Source organism: Musa acuminata, chromosome BXJ3-5, assembly GCF_036884655.1.
Source record: "Musa acuminata AAA Group cultivar baxijiao chromosome BXJ3-5, Cavendish_Baxijiao_AAA, whole genome shotgun sequence".
In the NCBI taxonomy this organism is placed as follows: domain Eukaryota; kingdom Viridiplantae; phylum Streptophyta; class Magnoliopsida; order Zingiberales; family Musaceae; genus Musa; species Musa acuminata.
In genome coordinates this window covers 43,342,896-43,364,254 of record NC_088353.1, presented here as the reverse complement: position 1 = coordinate 43,364,254, position 21,359 = coordinate 43,342,896, and the positions used below count along the sequence as shown (strand labels likewise).

The 21,359-nt window shown below is 37.9% G+C and overlaps 3 protein-coding genes and 1 long non-coding RNA gene across 11 annotated transcripts; 2 read left to right on the top strand and 2 right to left on the bottom strand.

Annotated features, from left to right (window-relative positions):
* Positions 1–312: 312 nt before the first annotated feature.
* On the bottom strand, positions 313–3,089 carry LOC108952861 (uncharacterized). Of its 3 annotated transcripts, none has more exons than XR_010496395.1 (2): positions 2,127–3,089; positions 313–666 (listed from the first exon to the last, which is right to left on the bottom strand). It is a non-coding gene; the product is annotated as an uncharacterized LOC108952861 (long non-coding RNA). The 3 variants fall into 3 exon arrangements; XR_010496396.1 differs by having other exon boundaries at positions 2,338–3,089; XR_001978017.2 differs by lacking the exon at positions 313–666 and having other exon boundaries at positions 1,989–2,233; positions 2,338–3,089.
* Positions 3,090–4,258: 1,169 nt separating this feature from the next.
* Positions 4,259–12,117, top strand: LOC135638738 (cation-transporting ATPase HMA5-like). The gene is made up of 9 exons (XM_065152066.1): positions 4,259–4,640; positions 6,570–7,184; positions 7,347–7,776; positions 8,003–8,328; positions 9,673–9,731; positions 9,810–10,152; positions 10,247–10,447; positions 10,542–10,799; positions 11,406–12,117. Exons 1-9 carry the CDS (start codon positions 4,314–4,316, stop codon positions 11,880–11,882), a joined length of 3,036 nt encoding a protein of 1,011 aa, XP_065008138.1. The 5' UTR covers positions 4,259–4,313; the 3' UTR covers positions 11,883–12,117.
* A 1,480-nt stretch (positions 12,118–13,597) lies between these two features.
* Positions 13,598–16,652, top strand: LOC103986304 (nuclear transcription factor Y subunit C-4). Of its 6 annotated transcripts, none has more exons than XM_009404266.3 (3): positions 13,598–13,730; positions 13,861–13,973; positions 15,572–16,652. In XM_009404266.3, exon 3 carries the CDS (start codon positions 15,624–15,626, stop codon positions 16,398–16,400), a length of 777 nt encoding a protein of 258 aa, XP_009402541.2. In that variant the 5' UTR covers positions 13,598–13,730; positions 13,861–13,973; positions 15,572–15,623; the 3' UTR covers positions 16,401–16,652. The 6 variants fall into 6 exon arrangements, with proteins under 6 accessions (XP_009402541.2, XP_009402538.2, XP_009402539.2 ...); XM_009404263.3 differs by having other exon boundaries at positions 13,604–13,730; positions 13,861–13,927; XM_009404264.3 differs by having other exon boundaries at positions 13,610–13,730; positions 13,897–13,927.
* A 346-nt stretch (positions 16,653–16,998) lies between these two features.
* Positions 16,999–21,136, bottom strand: LOC135638822 (glycine cleavage system H protein 2, mitochondrial-like). The gene is made up of 4 exons (XM_065152271.1): positions 20,977–21,136; positions 20,127–20,215; positions 19,680–19,850; positions 16,999–17,303 (listed from the first exon to the last, which is right to left on the bottom strand). Exons 1-4 carry the CDS (start codon positions 21,053–21,055, stop codon positions 17,175–17,177), a joined length of 468 nt encoding a protein of 155 aa, XP_065008343.1. The 5' UTR covers positions 21,056–21,136; the 3' UTR covers positions 16,999–17,174.
* Positions 21,137–21,359: the final 223 nt, after the last annotated feature.

Below are 21,359 nucleotides of genomic sequence, written 5' to 3'. Positions count from 1 at the left end.
ATTGCTCCATTGCAGTGTGTCCACTCCCAATCTTTGTCCCTTTCTCTTCATGTTGTTCCTTCAATCCTCAAATGATCACCATGCACCCATTCAAATGGCTCTTTCCCCCAAAAGAAGATTGTGGAGAACTGTCACCAATGAATGCACTTTGTCATCCCATATCTGTGAAAGCAAGATCTTGTTATCCTAATTCATCTGCCACCAGAGAGCACAGCCCTCACTAGAATGGGATCAACAGCAGTGCTGCTTCCAACAGATCTTTACATCTCAATCAAGAAAGAGAGGTGAGTGAGTGAGTTGGAGACGTGTAGGGATCGATCAAGTCTTTGTTTTAATGATTATACCGAGAATTTGAGAGCACAGCAAGCATTTCCATGGCTATAATGGGCTTAGCACATACAGTACTTTAAAGCTAGTAAGTTTCTGCTTCAGACTGGTTAGCTTTTCTTCCCTTCCACCATGGAGTTTTAGTGGTCCTCTCACCCCACTCCGCTCCAACAAAGCAACACGAAGGCAGCTGCAGTAGCTGTTTGCATGTGTTCTTGCTCTAAAGCTGCCCATGGTGATGGCTGATGAATCCACAGCATTGTGTTCTGATGAGAAAAGGTCTATCTTTTTCCTCCATGCATAGCAAAGCCCTCCAATAAGCCTACTGTCCTCCAAGCACTAGTGGAAAAGATGTAGATAGTCATCAAGAATACCATATTGCATGATTGAATAAAGACATTATATCCTCAACCTGATGACAAACCATCGAGAAAGAACATGCTATGATTCGATTTCTAAGCTAAGTTCTAAGAAGTATATGCAGATGAAGGAGATTTCTCTTGTCTCAATTGAATCTTATTATTAAGAGTTCCATTAGGTTTGCTGTTCATGATGTTAATATATATATCTGGCATCCTTTTGGCAGTGTGTGATGTTCCTCATGGGATGTCATATCAGCTCTAAATTCTTATTACTTTTGTCCTCAACATATTTGCTGAGCTTAGAATCATACACTTGTTTGTTGAAATGGATAAAACAGCTTTTTCCTTTTTCTTTTGATGGTCACATAGTCCCAATCAGATTAACACATTTGATTACTTGTATTAAAGACCTTTTACTTTTATTTTGATTATCTAGGCTTAAGAGATAGTGGAAGGAAAATAATTTGGGATACTTAATGAAATAGATAATTTTTCTTTTTAATTTGGGTTTCTACCTATATGTCCTAAAAATATTTTTTAATTAAAATATTAATATTACCAATATACCCTTCATATTATTGGTAGAAACATGTGGTCTTAATCATTTCTTTAGTCCTTCCTCGTATTAGTTTATTTTAAATAGATCATAGGCATTAACTTTTGACTTTTTCTACTTCTGTTCTTTTCTTTTATCATCGGTTTAGACGATCCGTACTTTGATATATATATTTTATAATATAAGTTAAAATTATTATTAAATTGACTATACGCCATCTGAGATAAAAAAATATTTATATACTTAATTTAAAATATCATCTATAAGATTCTTGAATGACGATAACGTAAGACAATTAACCATTAGTTTACGAAGAAAAAATATTTTGCATTGACGTATGAGATCTTATGTTCTTCAAAATTATTATTTTTAATAAATAAATTTACTGGTAAATTTACTCAAGTGTCGAATATTAATTATTATTTATACTTAATATAAAACATCCTCTGGATACCCTAATAAGAGTAATCAAAGATAAATATATATATGTTGCTGAACAACCTTATTCCCCAGTCTAGCCATTCAATTATTCTTTTGTCCATTAGAAGACATCATATATGAAAGTATAATTTTATAAATATACCCTTCATATCTTTTTTATTCTTCATGGCTATAGTTTATTGTGGATAGACCCTTGTCATTACCTTCTGATAGATAGTCATACTTGAGTGGGCATATATGTAGGAAACATAAACAACATATTTGTTCTCCAAAAAGTTGTTTTCTCAATCAAAGAGATCCACTGCAGCAGAATGGTGTTTTGATGAATATATTTGCATATTAAAAAATTACAAAGATGTATTTGCATTTTATGTAAACATATGTGTGAGGAGAAAAAAAAAAACTGTAGTATTTAGTGGCCCAAGAATATTTGAACTGGCCTTCAACACTGGAGATGAACAAGGTGAGGTGACTGGGAAGAGCATCTTATTTTAGAAGCAGATCTATTTTGGTGACCAGATCAAGTTGACTAAATCTTGCATGATGACTGCACTCAACAATAAATACAAGAAACAAAACCATATATCATTAATCAAACAACTAATGGCTTCCTCAACAACAATTAAAAGTCCTAAGACAAACCAAACACACCAATGGGGAAGCTTTCTTGGGGCCCCTACCACTGCTTCATCTTCCTCTGCCATCTGTTGTTTCCATATCCAGAGCTCAGCATCTTCCCCCATTTATGTGGCTCAATGGAGTAGTCTGAGTTCACTTGCAGTACATAGCAGAGCTTGCAGTTAGTACAGACTTGTACTGCTGTTACTGTTCAAAGGTCTGGAAAGAAGACTTCATGGACTTGTCTCTTTGTTCCCATCTTGCCCTCAACCCACCCAACATAGTTGCTTGCTATGATTTCTTTGGGAATTCATACTTGCATGCAACATTTTTCTCTCCAAACTTTTTTCTTTTATGGTGAGGAAAGAGTATAAATCCTATCTATATAAAACATTTCAAGGCAATTTTGTTTTTGAGCACAGCACATGAACATCAAAGGAACTGTCTGTAAAGAAAACACTTCTCTTTTACCTGACAAAGAAGTCTTTTCAACCCCTCTCTGTGCAGTCAAACAGCTGATCACTATATTCTATGGTTGCTTCGTATAGTAGGATTAGCCATCTTCTTGTCGGATGGAAGAGGAAGTGAGAGAAATATATAATCTATGACAAAAGCACAGAATCCTACACCTCGTCCACTCTGAGCCACCCACTGGATTGAGCTTTTCCCTTGGTGGTTTTGAGCAAGGATGACAGCCAGATCTAACCAAGGAATTAACATGGATTATGTTCATCTCTCTCTCTCCCCATTTTCAAATGCCTCTGTTCTGGCAATCAGGACTGCAACCAAGTCTCAAGAACTCTAAAAAGAAAACTAATCCTCAATTTCTTAGACTCTTTTGACCTCGCAGTTCTGCTGATCCCCAGACACACCTCTCGTGATTTGGTTGGAGGCGTTGGAACCAAGCAAGAAGAACAAGAAGCAGCAGGTCGGGCGAGCCTGTCGAGTTCTCCTGAAGGCTGCGGGAGTAGTAGGTAGGTAAGCGAAGTGGAGATCGCTCACCTAATCCAAGGAGGAGTTCACTATCAGAAAGCAAAGCACGGATTCAGATCGATGTAATGAACTGATAAAGATGATAACCCGAATGGATCGGTCAGGCGGTGGTGGAAAAGGAGTCATCGATTAGCTAATCTGAAACAGCGTTCCAAAGTCTTGTGCTCGGTAAAGCTTGGCGCTTCAGCCACCTGAGAAATTGCCCGCAAAAAGTCAACTTTATGGTCAAACTTGTCTTACATTTCTCTCCCTGAGGAAGCTTTTAGTTCCTGATCGAAGTCAAACAAGGAAGAACAGAGCATTTCTCTTTTTTACATTTTATTGTACAGAAAAACATGGATGATTTTAGAGTGACAATATTATTATTAATTCGATTAGTAAAAATAAAAATGGGAAATAAAGAAGAGATGGGCGACTCATTTGCGTCTGACTGGGGATGTATAGACGAAGCCGGCGTCGGAGACGGCGACGGGTCAAAATTGGATCCATCGTCGTGACTTATTCCGTGGCGTGCGCGGTTTCCTCCGACCGCATGAAAAGTATGCTCCAGAAAATAAAAGAATATTACTCTTAATTAATTCGGTGTACGACCCAACGACGTACCTTTTTTTTTTGTTATAACGATTAATAAAAAATAAATACACGTCAAAAATAGAGAAAAATGTACGAGCAAAATCGATTTCGAGTGTTAATAATTTTTAATTATTTTTTGGATAATTTCAAGGAAATAAAATTTGGGAAGGGGTCACCGAAACCATCAATTAAAATAAAAATTGTGGTAATTATATTATAAATTATAATAATAAAAAAGAGAGAAAAATGACGTGGTCTTTGAATGGGGGCACAGAGGGGGCAAAAAGGACATTTTAAGTGCCCGGCAACAACTTTGGGTTGTTGCAATTCCGTCCCGTTTTGTTTCTTAATTTTAATGGGATTTAATGTCTTCTTTTTTTTCTCCCTCTTTTTAATCCGTTCTTCTCCGCTCTTTCGTTCCCTCAGACAGTCCGAGTTGTTGGATGGCTCCGAACCTGAGAGACATCCAATTGAGCTCGGCCGCCGGCCCACGGGGGATCTCGGCTAGGGGGGATGACGGCGACCTCGAGGACGTCCGGCTGCTCGACTCCTACGACGAGGAGGAGGCGGCGGCGCCGCCGGAGTGGACCGGGAGGGAGGAGGCGGACAAGGGGGTGAGGCGAATCCAAGTCAGGGTCACCGGGATGACTTGCTCGGCTTGCACCGGGGCCGTGGAGGGCGCGATCTCCGCACTTCCCGGCGTCGCCCGGGCCTCCGTCTCTCTTCTGCAGAACAAGGCCCACGTCGTCTTCGATCCCAATCTCGTCGAGGTCCGATCTTTTCCTCCCTTTTTCTTCTCGAGCTTTGATTCGTGGATTTTTTTTGTTTTAGTCGTTGGATTTGTTCTTCCTTGAATCGTATCGTATCAGAAACGACGAAGTGGTGGTTGATCAGTTTCGATTGCAGATGCGTCGTATTGCAATTTTAGCTATGGGGTTTACTCTGGTTTATGTTAGGATACCTTGAAGTTTACCTATCCGTCCTTGGATTTTTGGGCTCTTCAGAAACATGATTGCTTGCGTTTTGTTAAAACTTGAATTGATGTCGCTAACTATGGTGATCATTGGAATCGTGTACATGGGCAATTTATTCTGTGCCAAAGTTCCATTTAATTTGTTTGGTTATGGTTCTAACTTCAAATTAAAAGAAAAAAAGCTTCATTGAGTTGCAATTAAATTGTTTGCTTTGAATCTTTTCTGATAACATGTATGACTTGGGTTCCTTCTTAAATCATACTCAGGTATTTCCAGTCTTGTTCTCTTTCGTGGCACTTTCTGTTTTGCTTTTCCCTCAAATCAAAATTTTGTTTTTTGTTTTCTTCCTGTGGGCTTTGGATGTTTTTCCTTTTTTCCTTGTACTATCAGGGTTTCTCTGGATTCAGAAGTGTGATTGTAGTTGCCGACTTAAATCATGCGGATTGTTCTACATATTAGTGTTATATTTACTGCACGCATAGGTTCTAAAACGAAAACCGTGGTAAATCGAAATTTGCTGAGTTGGAATTATGATTATAATGATATTTATGGGAATTCTTTCCTTTCCCGTGAATTACTGGCAGTGTCTAAGGGTGATTTTTTGAATGTTTGTGCAACAAGCCAGAGCCTTGAAGTTTCATGATCATTATTTTTCTGGTGTCCGATACCATATGGATGCAGGCGTTATTTCTTTTAGTCATTTTCCCATGGCTTAGGTATCCTGCAGAAGTTTTTGAATGTTGGTTGGACTTGCTCCACCACATCAGCCATGGGCCAGTCTAGGACATCCTATTAAGATGGTTTATGGGGGAAAGCTTGTTTTTGTTTTACTATACATTAATGTCTGATAATGTTGATCGATTTCATTATACTTGACATATTCCATCTCTTCCTGTACTCTTTGGTGCATCATTTATCCTTTCCAAGGAGGACTTCTCTGTATCTGTCCCACATATCTGTGAAGTTTGCATATTAGTTTCCTTGATACTTGACATTTGTGCATGTTGATATTTGAAATCCTTAACAATAGTGCATACATGTAACTTGAGTGCACTAGCAACAATCAGAAGGAATAATATTCTCATTATTAGAGTTAAGTTACTGAATATTCTCATCAACAGCCACTATCATTTGATAGTGGCATTTCTCCTTGCAGATAGATGTTGGACTTGAATGAAATATTAGTGAGATCACCACCAACCTAATTTATCAAAAAGCTTATGTGAAATTAGCATATCTTTTTTTGTCTACGAGAATTTTGGCTTCCAAGAAAATTAATTAGATATTCTATTTTCAAATATCAGTGAGCCACCTAACTAGTCTTTTTTCAATTGGTAAAAATAATTAACCTATGTAATTTTATTGTCTAATTTACATCTTGTCCTCAAAACTCAAAAGTAACTTAATTCCAGATTTGCATAACCAGTGTCATGCTTTATTTATCTTTTAATTCTTTTTTAGGTTAACTACTTGAGTGGTATCTTGTAAATTTACTGTTTTTATAAAAAAGGGGGTCAATTTATTTGTAGATAGTTTATTTGCTTGTTTCTCTTATGAAAGAGTGCATTATATTTTCTCTTTGGAAATTATCATGCATCCTCCATTCAATATGTATTGTCTTGTCTAGAGTTATTAAACCCAAGTTGTTACTACAATTGTAGCTATCTGATGCAACTGTTTTTGGCTCACACCATCACTTACTTGAGGTTGTTATTCCCTGTGTAGGATGTAGACATAATAGATGCTATTGAAGATGCAGGATTTGAGGCAGAGGTCCTGCCAGACTCTAGCAATAGTCAGATGAGGTCTCAGAAGACCTTGTCTGGGCAGTTTACGATAGGAGGCATGACTTGTTCGGCCTGTGTAAACTCTATTGAAGGCATCTTGAGTAAACTCCCTGGTGTGAAAAGGGCGGTTGTTGCTTTGGCAACCTCATTAGGGGAAGTTGAATATGATCCATCAGTAATTACAAAAGATGAAATTGTTCATGCAATTGAGGATGCAGGCTTTGATGCAGCCTTTTTGCAAAGCAATGAACAAGATAAAGTTTTGTTGACTGTAGCTGGATTCTCGAGTATATCAGATGTACATGTTATACAAGGAATATTGAGGAACCTGAAAGGGGTGAAGCAGTTTGAGGCAAATATTAGTCTTTCAGAAGTGGAAGTCATCTTTGATCCAGAAGCTATTGGTTTGAGATCTATAGTTGATGCTATCGAGAAAGGAAGTAATGGTAAGTTAAAGGCATCTGTCCAGAGCCCTTATACACTAGCCACTTCCAATCATGTAGAAGAAGCATCAAAGATGCTCCGGCTTTTCCTCTCCAGTCTCATACTCAGCGTGAGTTCAATCATTAATGCTGTCAAAGTAGTTTCACTTTGTTGCTCTTATGTGAGGCTTTCATACGTGTTTCTTTTCTCCGCGCTGCCCAATTCTTCAACAAATTCATGGTGCAATATTTTATACTAAGTTACTAATTTTTCATGTTGATTTACACTACAGATTCCTGTCTTCTTCATACGGATGGTTTGTCCTCGTATAGGCTTTCTCAATTCTTTCTTGCTGATACACTGTGGACCCTTTTTGTTGCGGGATTTACTGAAGTGGATACTAGTGAGCATTGTTCAGTTTGTTATTGGTAAAAGATTCTATGTAGCAGCTTATAAAGCACTGAGGCATTGGTCTACAAACATGGACGTTCTGGTTGTACTTGGGACTTCTGCTTCTTATTTCTATTCAGTCGGTGCACTGTTTTATGGTGCATTTACTGGATTTCGGCCTCCAATATATTTTGAGACAAGTGCTATGATTATAACATTTGTCTTACTTGGGAAGTACTTGGAAGTGGTTGCGAAGGGTAAAACATCAGATGCTATCAAGAAGCTGGTAGAACTTGCTCCTGCAACGGCTCTGTTACTGGTCAAAGATGAAGGTATACTATCTCAGGGTATCTTGACATATGCAGAAGTATCATATTCAAGGAGTGATTCAGTCATGTCCTTTATCTGCATTTATTTCTGTCTAATGTGACACTTTCTTGCCTATCTATTAAATTTTTGCAATGACATACTTTGATGTCCATGTTTCAATGTGCTTGCCTTTGACATAATCCTTTTCTTTTAAATAACTGAATACCTCTCTACATTTTTGCATTGCAGAAGGAAGATACATAGGGGAGAGAGAGATAGATGCACTGTTAATTCAACCTGGTGATATCTTGAAAGTTCTTCCTGGTTCAAAGATTCCGTCTGATGGCATTGTAACTTGGGGTGCAAGCCATGTTGATGAAAGTATGGTGACTGGTGAATCGGAACCGATCCCGAAGGAAGTGTCTTCTGCAGTTGTTGGAGGTACAATGAACTTAAATGGCGCACTTCATATTCAAGCCACAAGAGTGGGATCTAATACAGTCCTGAGTCAAATCATATCTCTGGTGGAGACTGCCCAGATGTCTAAGGCTCCAATTCAGAAATTTGCAGATTATGTCAGTAACTCTAGTAATCCTTTTTTCTTGGTTTATTAAGGTTTTCAAAATTTTTCCGCTTTATATTCCTTTGGGCTTCAACGTCACCTTTAAGCAGCTTACTGATCTTCTATGATGATGAGTTTGATGGATGCCTGACACCAAATATTTAATTTTCAGTTTCCATGGCTTTCATTTTGTGGTTTCAAAGAGTAATTATTATTTGTAGGGTGAACTTTTCTGGAGCACATGCTGGCAATTAACAACTATTTATTTCTTCATTCTGTTGTATGAATAATTATCAAATGAAAAATATAAAAAGGGGCACATTCCTAACATATATATGCTAGTTCATGTACAGAAAGTTCATCCTTGAAGTAAGTCAACAGATTTTATGTCATACTGATGTTAGAATATAGATGAACTGTTTGTTCTTCTTGGGAAAGTTGATTGTTGTCCTACATACAGTTCTGTTTTTAGCATCACACTTATAAGAATAACAATTTTACGTCAGGGGGAAAGAACCAAGAAAAAATAACAATGCTTATAGACTTGGTTCTGTTATTGTATGTGTAACAACAGTACAACCACCATATCTGAGGCAAAATCATTTTATGTTAGGGTTGGTTTGATATGATTAATATTATGAAGAAGCTAGAATATGGGTTGCGACTACCTTTAAATTGGTTTAGTAAATCATATATGGAAGCTTGTACAGGATACTTTTTCTTGGAGGAAGTTCTTTGCACAAGAGTTGGTGAAAACCATCCATCTCAATGAAGAGAATGGGATCAGCAGGATTGATGTATATTACTAAAACAAACTGATGTCACTTTTACTGAATCCTTCAAAACAACTAAGAATTTTATGACCAAAGGTACTGATGTATATTGCTAGTTTTTTTTTTTCTGTTGAAGTGAAGATTTTCTTAAAGAACAAATAAGACTAAATTGGTTTGTCAGAGTTACTTTGGTTAAGTTTTATAAAGTAGATGAATATCATGTTCTGCTACATGTTAACATAAAACATCAATCAAATAAACTGGTTACACAGACATTTATAGGTATTTCAGAGTATTATGAATGCATTGTCATTGTCCTCTCTGTAAACAGCTTAGTGAATAAGCATGGAGCTCTGATGGATATAGACTTTATGTTACACTTTTTTGAATGTCCACAAGTATTGTGTGCAATAGATATATTTTTCAAGCAATCTTCCCTTCTTTATGTGATTTAATGAGGATTCTGTTTTGTATGCCATTGAGTTCCTGTATTGTATTCTTTCTTCTAAATGGAATTATCTTGACCTCTGATGGACAGACACCAAATATTTTGTTTCCTTACAAGCTATTTATACAAATTGCAGGTTGCCAGTATATTTGTTCCCATTGTCATCACCATATCCTTGTTAACGTTCTTGGGATGGTAAGTTCACACTTAAGCCCGATGTATGCTTTATATACATCTGAATTTGGTGGTCAATATTCTATTTATTCTATATAGGTTTCTCTGTGGATTGCTAGGAGCATATCCTGATTCATGGGTTGAGGAAAGTAGCAATTGCTTTGTTTTTTCACTCATGTTCTCAATATCAGTGGTGGTGATTGCCTGCCCCTGTGCCCTTGGTCTGGCAACTCCAACAGCTGTCATGGTAGCTACTGGTGTCGGTGCTTCTCATGGTGTCTTAATTAAAGGAGGAGATGCTTTGGAGAGAGCACAGAATGTGCACTATGTGATCTTCGACAAAACGGGCACCCTTACTCAAGGCAAAGCAGCTGTTACAACAGCAAAAGTTTTTACAGAAATGGAACTAGCAGATTTTCTTACTTTAGTCGCATCTGCAGAGGTGAGTTGAAGAACTTGTGTTTATCATAACAGTTAGCATATTTCATTTTGTCAGCACAGCAACTATAACTTTTCTTTCTTTTGATGTACTTCAGGCTAGCAGTGAGCACCCTCTTGCTAGGGCAATCCTAGATTATGCATACCATTATAATTTCTTTGATAAGCTTCCTACAGTTGAAGGTGCTACCAAGCAGAGCAGAGAGGAAATCTTGTCTGAGTGGCTTCTGGAAGCTATTGAGTTTTCTGCTTTGCCTGGGAGAGGTGTGCAGTGCTTGATCGTTGAGAAGAAAGTTCTGGTGAGTTTGTCAATAGGTTATTGCTCTCTCTCTCTCTCTCTCTCTCTCCCCCTCCCTGAATGAAGTTTTTTGATGGCTAACATATTATTTATAGGTTGGCAATCGGGCTCTATTAGCTGAAAATGGGGTTACTGTTCCTATGGAAGCTGAAAATTTCTTGATAGACTTGGAAGTAAATGCTAAAACAGGTATACTTGTGGCTTATGATGGTAGCTTCATTGGACTCCTGGGGATTGCTGATCCCCTGAAAAGAGAAGCAGCAGTTGTCGTAGAAGGCATAAAAAAATTGGGCGTCCATCCGGTCATGGTAACTGGAGATAATTGGAGGACTGCCCAAGCAGTTGCAAAAGAGGTTGGTTTTTTAGTGCTTTTATCTAATCGAGTAGAAATTTCCTGCATATAACCATTGCATTACTGTGACTGCCATGAACAGTCCATCCCATACCACTATTTATGAACCCAGAGTACACTTTAAAAAGTATTAACCTTCAATATTTATAACAAACCAAGTTTAAAAGAAGAGTTAACTCATGTTTTCTACCACCACCATGCCATGGCCATCTCAGTTAAATTGGCCAATCCCAGGTAAACTTCCAGTTGGTGGAATTTATGGGAATCATATCTGCCTTCTTTTGCTGGAAAAATTATGATAAAAAAATTTATAGATATATATATTTTTAACATTACTTGATACTTTTTGCTTGAATTTTCATTATTTATGGATAAGCCACTCTAATTTGAGCCTTTAGTTTGATTTGACATCCAAGTGTTTTATCTCATTGATATTATATTATCTATTTTCTTTCTTTCTCAACTTAATGTAGATTTTTCCCTTTCTCTTGTTGAATTGTGTCTTTGCTGGTTTATTATTGGAATTGGGTTTGCCAGCTTATATAAAGTTAAAACAACTTAGAGCAGACAAAGCTAACCAAACACACAATATTTTCCTTCGGTGCAGGTTGGAATTGAAGATGTGAGAGCTGAAGTGATGCCGGCAGGAAAAGCAGATGTCATTCGCTCGCTTCAAAAGGATGGAAGCATAGTTGCGATGGTTGGTGATGGCATCAACGATTCCCCTGCTCTGGCAGCTGCTGATGTTGGGATGGCAATTGGTGCTGGAACGGATATCGCTATCGAAGCTGCAGACTACGTCTTGGTGAGAAACAGCCTTGAGGATGTGATTACGGCTATCGATCTCTCGAGGAAGACCTTTGCCCGGATACGTTGGAACTACTTCTTTGCAATGGCATACAACATCGTGGCAATACCTGTTGCAGCTGGTGTCCTCTTTCCCCTCGCAGGGCTAAGGATGCCACCATGGTTGGCCGGCGCTTGCATGGCCTTCTCATCTGTCAGTGTTGTTTGCTCATCTTTGCTTCTCCGAAGGTACAGAAAACCTAGGCTTACCACCATATTGCAAATAACTGTAGAATAATGAGTATGTGAGTTTCCATTATGTGCTTTATCACAAGAAGAAAATGTATTTTTAAGTTGTTTTTCAATCACCGCAGCTCCATTTGTGGTGCTGTATGATTTTGAAAATGTAAGCAATGTTTGTATAAGCTATTGTTCACATACCATGGCAAATTAACATTGAAGAAAACAGACCGATTGCACACAGGTGTAAATACATTTAGATTCATCATATCTAGACTTAATTTCAGGCGAAATTTGCAGCTGAGGTTTGGTGATGCATTGTATTATTATTATTATTTTTTTTTCAAAGGAGGACTCAGAAATGCTATTAAGAAAGTAGTCTGACACAGAGAGTGCTTGACATATCAACACTCAAAAAAGAGGTTCCCCTGTTGGATACCCCTATTGCCTCTTAAAAAAAGACAGATTGCTCACCATTGATCAATCTGTAGACACCAAATTAATGAAATGATCATGAAAATTAAATTTCTTAAGAGCAGAGGTAATAGCAGTCTATGAGAGGTGAAAGTTGACCTTTTTAAGGTCAACCTTGATAATGGCATGCAATCGACTCCCGTTCGACATATATAATAAACGAGTGTACCTCTTAAGGTAATACTACGACCCTTAAATAATATAAATAGCTCTTTTGAAATAATATTTAACAAGAAGGGTTTTTATCTATAATAGGCCAAAAACACTGTAACACTATAATAAACAAAAAAATTTTAGGGAGTAATTTAGATATTTTTAAATTAAAAATATTATTTAATAAAAATTACTCTCATATATATATATATATATATATATGTATTTATGTACGTATGTATTGTTTTCCCTCCTTTGGGTGAACAACAACGTTTTCTTTCGTTTGCTTTTTCATAGTTGGGTGATATGATATAACCACTAGACTCTCTAAGAGGAAGGGTCGAGCTTAACGAGAGACAACATAGAAAGACGAACAAACAAGGCTGGAAGTTAGATTGATTGTGACATAAGGTAAAGGTGAAGATGGTGACGATATTATAGGAGAGGGAGAGATAGCATTGGTGGACAATGCATGATAGAAAGTGAGAAGTGCGAATGGAAAAGAGAGAGACGAACATAACAAAGGAAATAGATAAGAGGTCATTAGTGGAGTCGATTTATTTCAAACAAGTTTAATATTTTTCATAAATAAATTATTAAAATTTATAAAAATAAATCCGAATTTAGAAGGACATAATTGGTCATTTATCATATCATATTAATTTATGAAGAATATTTTTATCGATAATCTCTTTTTTATAATTTATAATATTTTTTTTTAAATTTTTTATCCTAATTACAAGCAAGTGATGTCGATTGTGTCGAATAAACATAAATATCCTCTTCCTCTTTTTCCTCATCCTCGAGAGGATTGACGTTGACGTTCTCATAGATGAAAATGATGATATGATTGATAATTAAGATATCATAAATAATAAAATAATATTTTTATTATTTTTATCAGGGTTGTCAATAGCAAATTTCTTCATAAAAATGAAAGATTCTCAGGAAAAAAAAAAGTCCATAATTTTTTAGATAAATTACCTATTTATTTTATTTATTACTTATTAATTATTTTTTAGGGGTCTCGTTATAAATTGTGCATTTGTTGTTTGAATTTTGAAATGTCGTGCGTCGCTAGCCGTTGACGACCAAGTCGTCATAAGAGTACCGACCCACCCCTGACCGTCATTCTATTTAACGGGATTGCCATCAGCTGTGTCGACACGTGGGCTGCGCACCCCATTCCAGACCGTCCCTCTCTCATTCTTTTCGCCGGTCGCTCTCTCTCTAGGGTTTCGGAAGGGGTCAGTCCGAGCTGTGCTTCGCCTTCGTCCAGGTAAATTAAAAGGAGGCAACTTGATGATCTTTGTTCAATCTTCGTCTTCCGTTCTGCCTCTCTTCGTTCGATCTCCGTGTCTCGGCTTTTCTTGGCATTCTTTGAACAAGATCAAATGGTTCTAAGACAGGGAATCCGGGTTCATTTGGTGGCTTTGTAATCGTAGGTGTGCGGGGGATCGTTCGAGCCTCGATAAGGTGCGACTCAGTAACTTCGTCGGTCTTCGAGTTCGTTTCATCTTTGGTTCGTTCAAAGTCGATTGCTTCCTTTTGTATGCCTACTCAGTTACTGATTATTTTCCCCCCTTCTTTTCTTTTTCTTTTTGAATGAAAGACTAGACTTCTAAACACTGATTTGCTTGACTTTGTGATCCACTTTTTGGAGCCTTGGTTTCAACATCATGATTTACAAAGTTGATATGCACATCTAGCGATATTAGAGGGAAGATTCATGACTATGCAGTATTTTCTAATTTCCTAGAAATTGATGTGAGTTATCTCCTAAGCAATGAATGGCCTTTTCTTAATTTCAGAAGGTCTTCAGTTATTTCTAGTACTTGTTGAGAGAATTTGTTGGATTATTGGAGAGGGTTGGGCTTTTGATGGAATGTTTTGCTAGGGAATGTTCCTTTTGGATGTAGTATCTGCTCGGCTTGATTGATATGGCTCTGAACTTGCCTTGTGTTCTTCCATTGAAGATGTATTCAGATACCTAATCTAGGGAATTGGCTTGGAGTTAGATGAAGTTGATGGAGGTATGCTGTAAAGCAGCTACAACATCCAAGATTTGGTGTAGCAAACTTATGAATTGAGTGGAGTCTCTAAATTATACTAGTTTTTACTGCCTTTGTTATTTTGTCAAGAATGGTTAATGCATGGACTTCGATTTGTTTTTGGATTGGATTTACTGAATGAGCAGAAATGCATACAAGGATAGTAGGAATTCTCATCCTTTGTTCGACAAGTGCATGACTTTTTCTTAAGCGACTGCTTATATGCACCGAGTAGGTGTTTCGATAAATAATGACACTCGAACGTTATATAAGAGGTAAAAGTTAGAAAGAATCAAAGACAATTTGGGTCTTCTTGTTTGTTCACATTATTCAAGCTGTTGCTGGACAGTCCTCTTGAGATAGATATCTTGCAATCTTGTAAGATGAGGTCTAGTTTTGGCAGTAGTTGCATGCTATTTCTTATTCCTTTTTGGATATTTGGTCTGTTACATTTGCCGGTATCTGTGCTTTCGAGGATCAATGTGATTGACCTAGATTTTTTTAGTTATTGATCACCATGAAGTTATATTTCTGTGGAATGGCTGGAATTTAGTTCTTCATGGATGTGACTAAAGTTATGTCGAACATGATAATACTATCAGATCTGTCTTTTATTGGCTACTTATGGTTGCTATAACTAATGGAACTTTTTTTTTTGGGGGGTGGGGGGGTAATCTCTGGAAAAGCAAGTTGCATTTGGCAGCAAAGCCAGCATGAAACTTTTGATAGAACATGCATGAAATAATGCATATTCAGGTGTCCTTTACCGGTGTGGTTTTGTCTGTACAACATAGATGTGGAGGATAATAAGAAAGGTCGATTTAGGATTCAATGGAGGGTAAGGATCTATAGGCTGCTCGTATCACTAAAATTTGCATAAAGAGCATTAGAGCTTTATTTTTATCTGACTTGTGCAGCATCATACATTGTTAGGAAAATAACAGAATTAATTCGATAAGTACTATCTCTATGATAGTACTTGTTGTTGTCGCTGGGAATCATCACATAGTAAACAAGTTGATCAAAAGCCCTTTGTTCCCTAAATAATATCTATCTGTGAATCCTGCAGTTATGTTCAGCTCAATACTGAAGTAATCACAACTGTGAAAAGCACACTGGTCATGGAACAGTCGACACAGCCTGAGATTGGAATTGTTTCTGGTGCTGCCCAAATAGCATATGCTGCTCCTACCTACCAGCCAACCGCGGTAATTAGCGGAGCTCCAGCAGTGGCAGGAGTCATACCTCCCCCAACGCAACTGACCTCAGCATATTCTATTAACCCAGCCAGCATTGTCAGCCAGCATCAGCTTGCTTACCAGCAGGTCCAACAGCTGCACCACCAGCAACTGCAACAACTCCAAGCCTTCTGGGCCAACCAGATGCTGGAGATAGAACAAATCACAGACTTCAAGAATCACAGCCTACCGCTCGCCCGGATAAAAAAGATCATGAAGGCCGATGAGGATGTCCGTATGATCTCAGCCGAGGCCCCTGTGGTCTTTGCCAAGGCGTGCGAACTGTTTATACTGGAACTGACACTCAGATCATGGATCCATACTGAAGAGAATAAGAGGAGAACTCTGCAGAAGAATGACATAGGTGGCGCTATAACCAGAACCGACATATTTGACTTCTTGGTGGATATAGTTCCCAGGGATGAGTTAAAGGATGAGGGCCTGGGGATTACACGAGCTGCTGTGGGTGCTCCCGGTGACGCAATTCCGTATTACTATGTGCCAGCGGCGCAAGTGCCAGGCCCTGGAATGGTGATGGGGAAGCCAGGAGATCAAGCGGCTGCGGGGACTGTGTATGCTGTCGAGCAGCCTCATTCGGTGGTTTACTTGTGGCAGCCACCTCATGCACAGCAACACGAGCAGGTGCCAGATGGTGAGTAAGTTAATTATGTATGTTCTGAGATCTCTGGGAACTCAAGAGAGTCAGGTACTGCAGTGGTGGATAGCAGGGCAGAGCTTTGGGAACTTCCTATTTGTTTTCAGCTGCTAATGTGATTGTTAACAGGGAAAATGGATTTCTGCCCTACCTGACTATAGGATCTTTTTTTGCATTTTGGGGAATTTAGTGCTGGAAGAAGATGATTTTAAGTTGCTTGTGGTTTTTTTTTATCGATTAATCTGGTGGTTTTCTTCCGTTGCTAGCGTTTAATACCTAATAATTTGGTGGTTTTCTTATACATAAAATAACAAGAATTGATGCACGCGTCCATATTGTAGTAATGATCTCGTAAAAGATTAACATCCATATAGAGCAACATTAGATCTGTTGATATTTCAAGGTACATAGGTTTTAAGCTTCTTTTTTAATCATTCTTTGAACTCTATATATGTTTGACGGATATCAACTCTATTTCTTCTATCAATAGTGTCTATTAGGACATTTAAGAATCTATAGAAGAGGAAGATTTGACCATTCATAGCACGATCTTCTTAACGAGTTTAAACAAACACTACACAAGAAATCCACTTGAGATGGTGATGAAGCTGAACCAAAAAGTGAACGCAATCATTAACAAAAAAAAAAAAAAAGATGTTTTACAAAGCTTAAAGGTAAAATGATAGAAGAGTTGATGAGCGATTATTCAAGAAGTCAAATGCTGCAGGGATTTGGATGGATGGATGGATGGGTGAAGTAACCGAAAGCCTAGGTTTTCTTCAATGCTTGGCATCTTCTTCCTCACAGAACTTGGAGTATCGATTAGAATCCATCAATGAGTTCAACTCGCCTGTGTCACTCATTTTAACCTTTATAATCCAGCCGTTCTCATATGGACTCCCATTAACCTTAAGTTAAACAGACAAATAGTGTTACATCTCAACATTTCCGTCAAAAACCCTTTAGAAAAGAAAAATCTTAGTCTAGTGAAGTACATGCCATCAATTAATTAGGATGCATATTAACAAAGACCAAGTACTATGAAAAACTATATCTTCTTCGGCCACTCAAATTTTACTTCAGGCAAGGTTTTTCTAAAGAAGTGTCATATTGTTAGACAACTATAAGAGTCCTACCGGCAAAACTACCTGCTACCTTGGATCCAGTATAGCCATCAACAGAATCCACTAAAGTAAGCACGAGACCTGCATATAGAAAGGTCACATGCTCGTTGGCTTCTATAGGTAACAGATCCATCATCAGTAAACAATCTTTGTGGTATTGCATCTGCCAGACAAATGTATACCTAATAGAACTTATCGTCTCTCTGGCTGCTTGCAGACCTTTTAGCTAACAGAGATATAACCCACATAGTCGGTGAGCATGTCCAACTTTCAATAAGATTATGAAATTCTCTCTACTTCATTTTGGAGAAAATGTTTTGTGGATCCAAACCAACCTTTGGACATAAGAGATCTCAAAAACAGCTTTGACCAGCTATCACAAGCTGGCATTGTAGCTGATGCTCGTATTGGTAATAGTATAGCATCAAGACAGATGGTAGGAAATCATTTGGTCTAGTCCCAGTGAGTTATCTGAGCATAGAAACTGAATTGACATGCAAAATAAACTAGTGGGGACTGCAGAGAGTGTGACAAAAAATTGCTCTAGTAGCAGTTATCAAGGTGAACATGGTGGCTACAGACCCCTGACAAAGCAGTTGGCATACAGAGAAACTAAAGACTGCTATGGAAGCGACCGGTCGCATGACACCCATGTTTGGTTCCAAAGAAGTAGATATCTCAGTTTCATTGAAAACCAACAAATATAATGATCTTCATTTTCTTACACATAAAAATGAACCTACTATAAAAATTGTTCCCTACATTTTAGTAGGTTTTAAATTTTAATGATTACCATCGCATCTGAATTAGTTATTCATCAAGATGAATGTTTCTTCGAGGTCTCACATCTTATGCTGAAATTTCAGAGAGCTAGCACCTAAGATGCTTCCAAACTTTTCAATCCATTTTGCAGTATCTCCATCATAGAAGTCAGTCATCTTGTCTCCCCAGTTGGGTACAATCCTGCATTTACAAGCTTCGGAAAAGCCTTAGGCTTTTGTTTTAGTATCACAAGAACTGCTTCTAACTTCACCTTAACATCCTTTTGCCTTTTGGTTTAATGACTATATTTATTTGTGCACCCCTTATACCTTGTAATACATACCATTATGAAAAGTTGGTCTAAGAATTTTGTCACAGTGCTGCAACAAACAAACCAATACATCATCCGGATTTCCAGCTTAGATCACCCAGTATTCTATTTTTTTCTGTATGAATCTCATATCAATTCGATGAAGCACACCATAAGATGGGAACTTCTGCAAGCATCCTGCATAGCTTGATCAACAATATACGAGGTCCTTTTGTTCAGTCCATTTACTTAACAAGACCAACCTACGCTACTCTCATCAACTGATTCAAATCTCTGTGAAATATATCTTTACTTGCATAAAATTACCTAGACACAATTTTGAAAGACAGAGAGGGGGAAGAAGAAGGGGGTGATGATGATGGGGAAGGGACTGAGACTCCATTTGGACCTACCACATATATTAAACAGGAAATTATTTGTTCAAAATGGTGAATGCAATCTAAATTTGGCCTAATACAAATGGAAAGTCTATAATCCAAAATTGGTGAGTTGGTTACCTGATATTAAGGAAAAGGGGAAGGCACCATCTGGTATTTTTTTCACCTACACATTTCTCAGACAATTTTCATCATGAAATTATGCCATTTTATTCTCTTTTGCAGCAGATCTCAGCACCACCTTCATGAAAACTTGTATAGATTGTAGGATCATAAGTCATCTGCCTTGTTTGTTTCCAAAACCTATGTTGACCAATTGCTTCCTCAATAGACAATGACCCGGTAATTTAATGCAAGTCAACATAGATATCCGACGAACCTAAGCTCTTTTATAAAAGACAGCATTGAACGACTTTCAACTAGACATCTGCACTCTTGGCATTTTCAGGCTTTCACATAATCCTAAATGTTCACTAGTTGAATAGTGGTGATTCTTTGGATGCATATCCTCCAATCATACTAATAAGTAAGCTAAAACAAAAGAAAACAGCCTTGAAAAAAAAAATTAAAAGCTAACTAAAGCTTATGTACATAATTTAGAGAAATAATGAAAATAATGTGGAAATTAGGAGAAAACGTTCTTTTGGCAAAGTAAGTGACTGGCAAAAGAACAAGTTGTCCAAAACTCACCAATCCAGGAGAACCAACTAACTCCCTGTTGACTTCAACCACTTCTCCAGATACAGGAGAATTGACATCACTCGTTGCCTTGACACTCTCAACTGCACCAAAGTTCTTTCCCTGTGCCACAGTCGCACCAACTTCTGGCAACTCGACATACACAACATCACCTAAGTGATCCTGGAAAGAAATAACAAATAGAACTTGTAGAAAGAATAATCATTAAAAATCCTATACAAATATGAGATGAATGCAAACTAACAAGCTCTACAGAAGGTAGAAAAATTATCTGATGAGATGAACAAGAGATTGTTAGCTTGTTGTACTCCTAATTGAATTCACAATCTAGATAATTAGGTATTAATATCTTAGACACAAGCTGCCACATTGTTGCGATAATTAATAATCAGATGATGCCGGTGGAACTAATCCAGAAAAGGAAAATAAATAAATTACCTGAGCATGGTCAGTTATTCCTATCGTTGCAGAAGAGCCATCAACTTTAACCCACTCATGTGTGTCAGCATATTTCAGATCCTTAATAACTGTAATGAAAAATGATTAAATTTATAATCAGTTTTCTACACCTCGAAGGAGGTATTCATGAGATTTGTCACTACTTGCTGATACAACTGGAAGTCCACAACACCTTCGCATAAAAGATCTGATATTATCCGAGTAAAATCTAGTTTCCAAGCCCCTGAACTAATGAAGTTATGCTACATGGATCTCACCGGTATTTACAACAAATGCATGTTAATTTATATTTTGTGGTATAAGAAAATGAAGAAATGTGTTTCCAAGTAAGCGATCTGCTGATCTCTGCATTAGTCCACCAGGCTAAAGCATCTGATGAAGAACATTCCAACTATTATTCAGGAGTAGCAACTCCGATCTCACAATAGACCAACTGCCATACTTCATATATCAACCATCACCCTCAATCCACGAAAAAAAAAATCAGAAAATAACAAAAACCGATCTAAAGACGCATATCATTGCTCTTACCAAAACCCTAATATCACCAAAAGATTTCAAATCTTTCACATATATTAGCTGATCCAACCATCGACAATATCAAACAGAACACAAAACCCAACCCATCAATAATACCCCGATCTTCCGCTTGGAGGCGACAGATCTCAAAACCTCCCATATTCACCATCCATCAAAGCGGATCTGCCTACCAAAACACCAGGAAAACAAAGATCTCCCACACTCACCATGCACAGATAAATCTCCGCACAAATGAACCAAGAAAACATTAGCGAAGAGATCGAATCGTCTCCGTAGATCAGAGATTCACCTGTCGAGAAGCCTCTGTGAAAGGCAGAGATCCTCAGGTAGGAGGCCGCTCTCGAAGCCCACAACAACCTGGACGCCATGACCAAAATCTACCACACCTCTCTTTCTCTCTCCGTCTCCCGTCCTCGCCCTGTGCACTTCGTGGGCTCATATAGTAACATCGAACCGGCGTTCCGGTCCTTCACCTCATGGACCAAATCAGAATTAACTGTAGTTAATAATGTGTATATACATAAGATAAATCGCATTTCCCACCTACTTTGAGTTTGGTTGATTTTGATCTAACCGAACCCGCTCATGCTTCGGAAACAGGTGATTTGGCCATGGTGACGGGGTTTTGCTTGGTCCAGCAATCTCACCAACTCCCGGGTGGGTGTGTGGTGG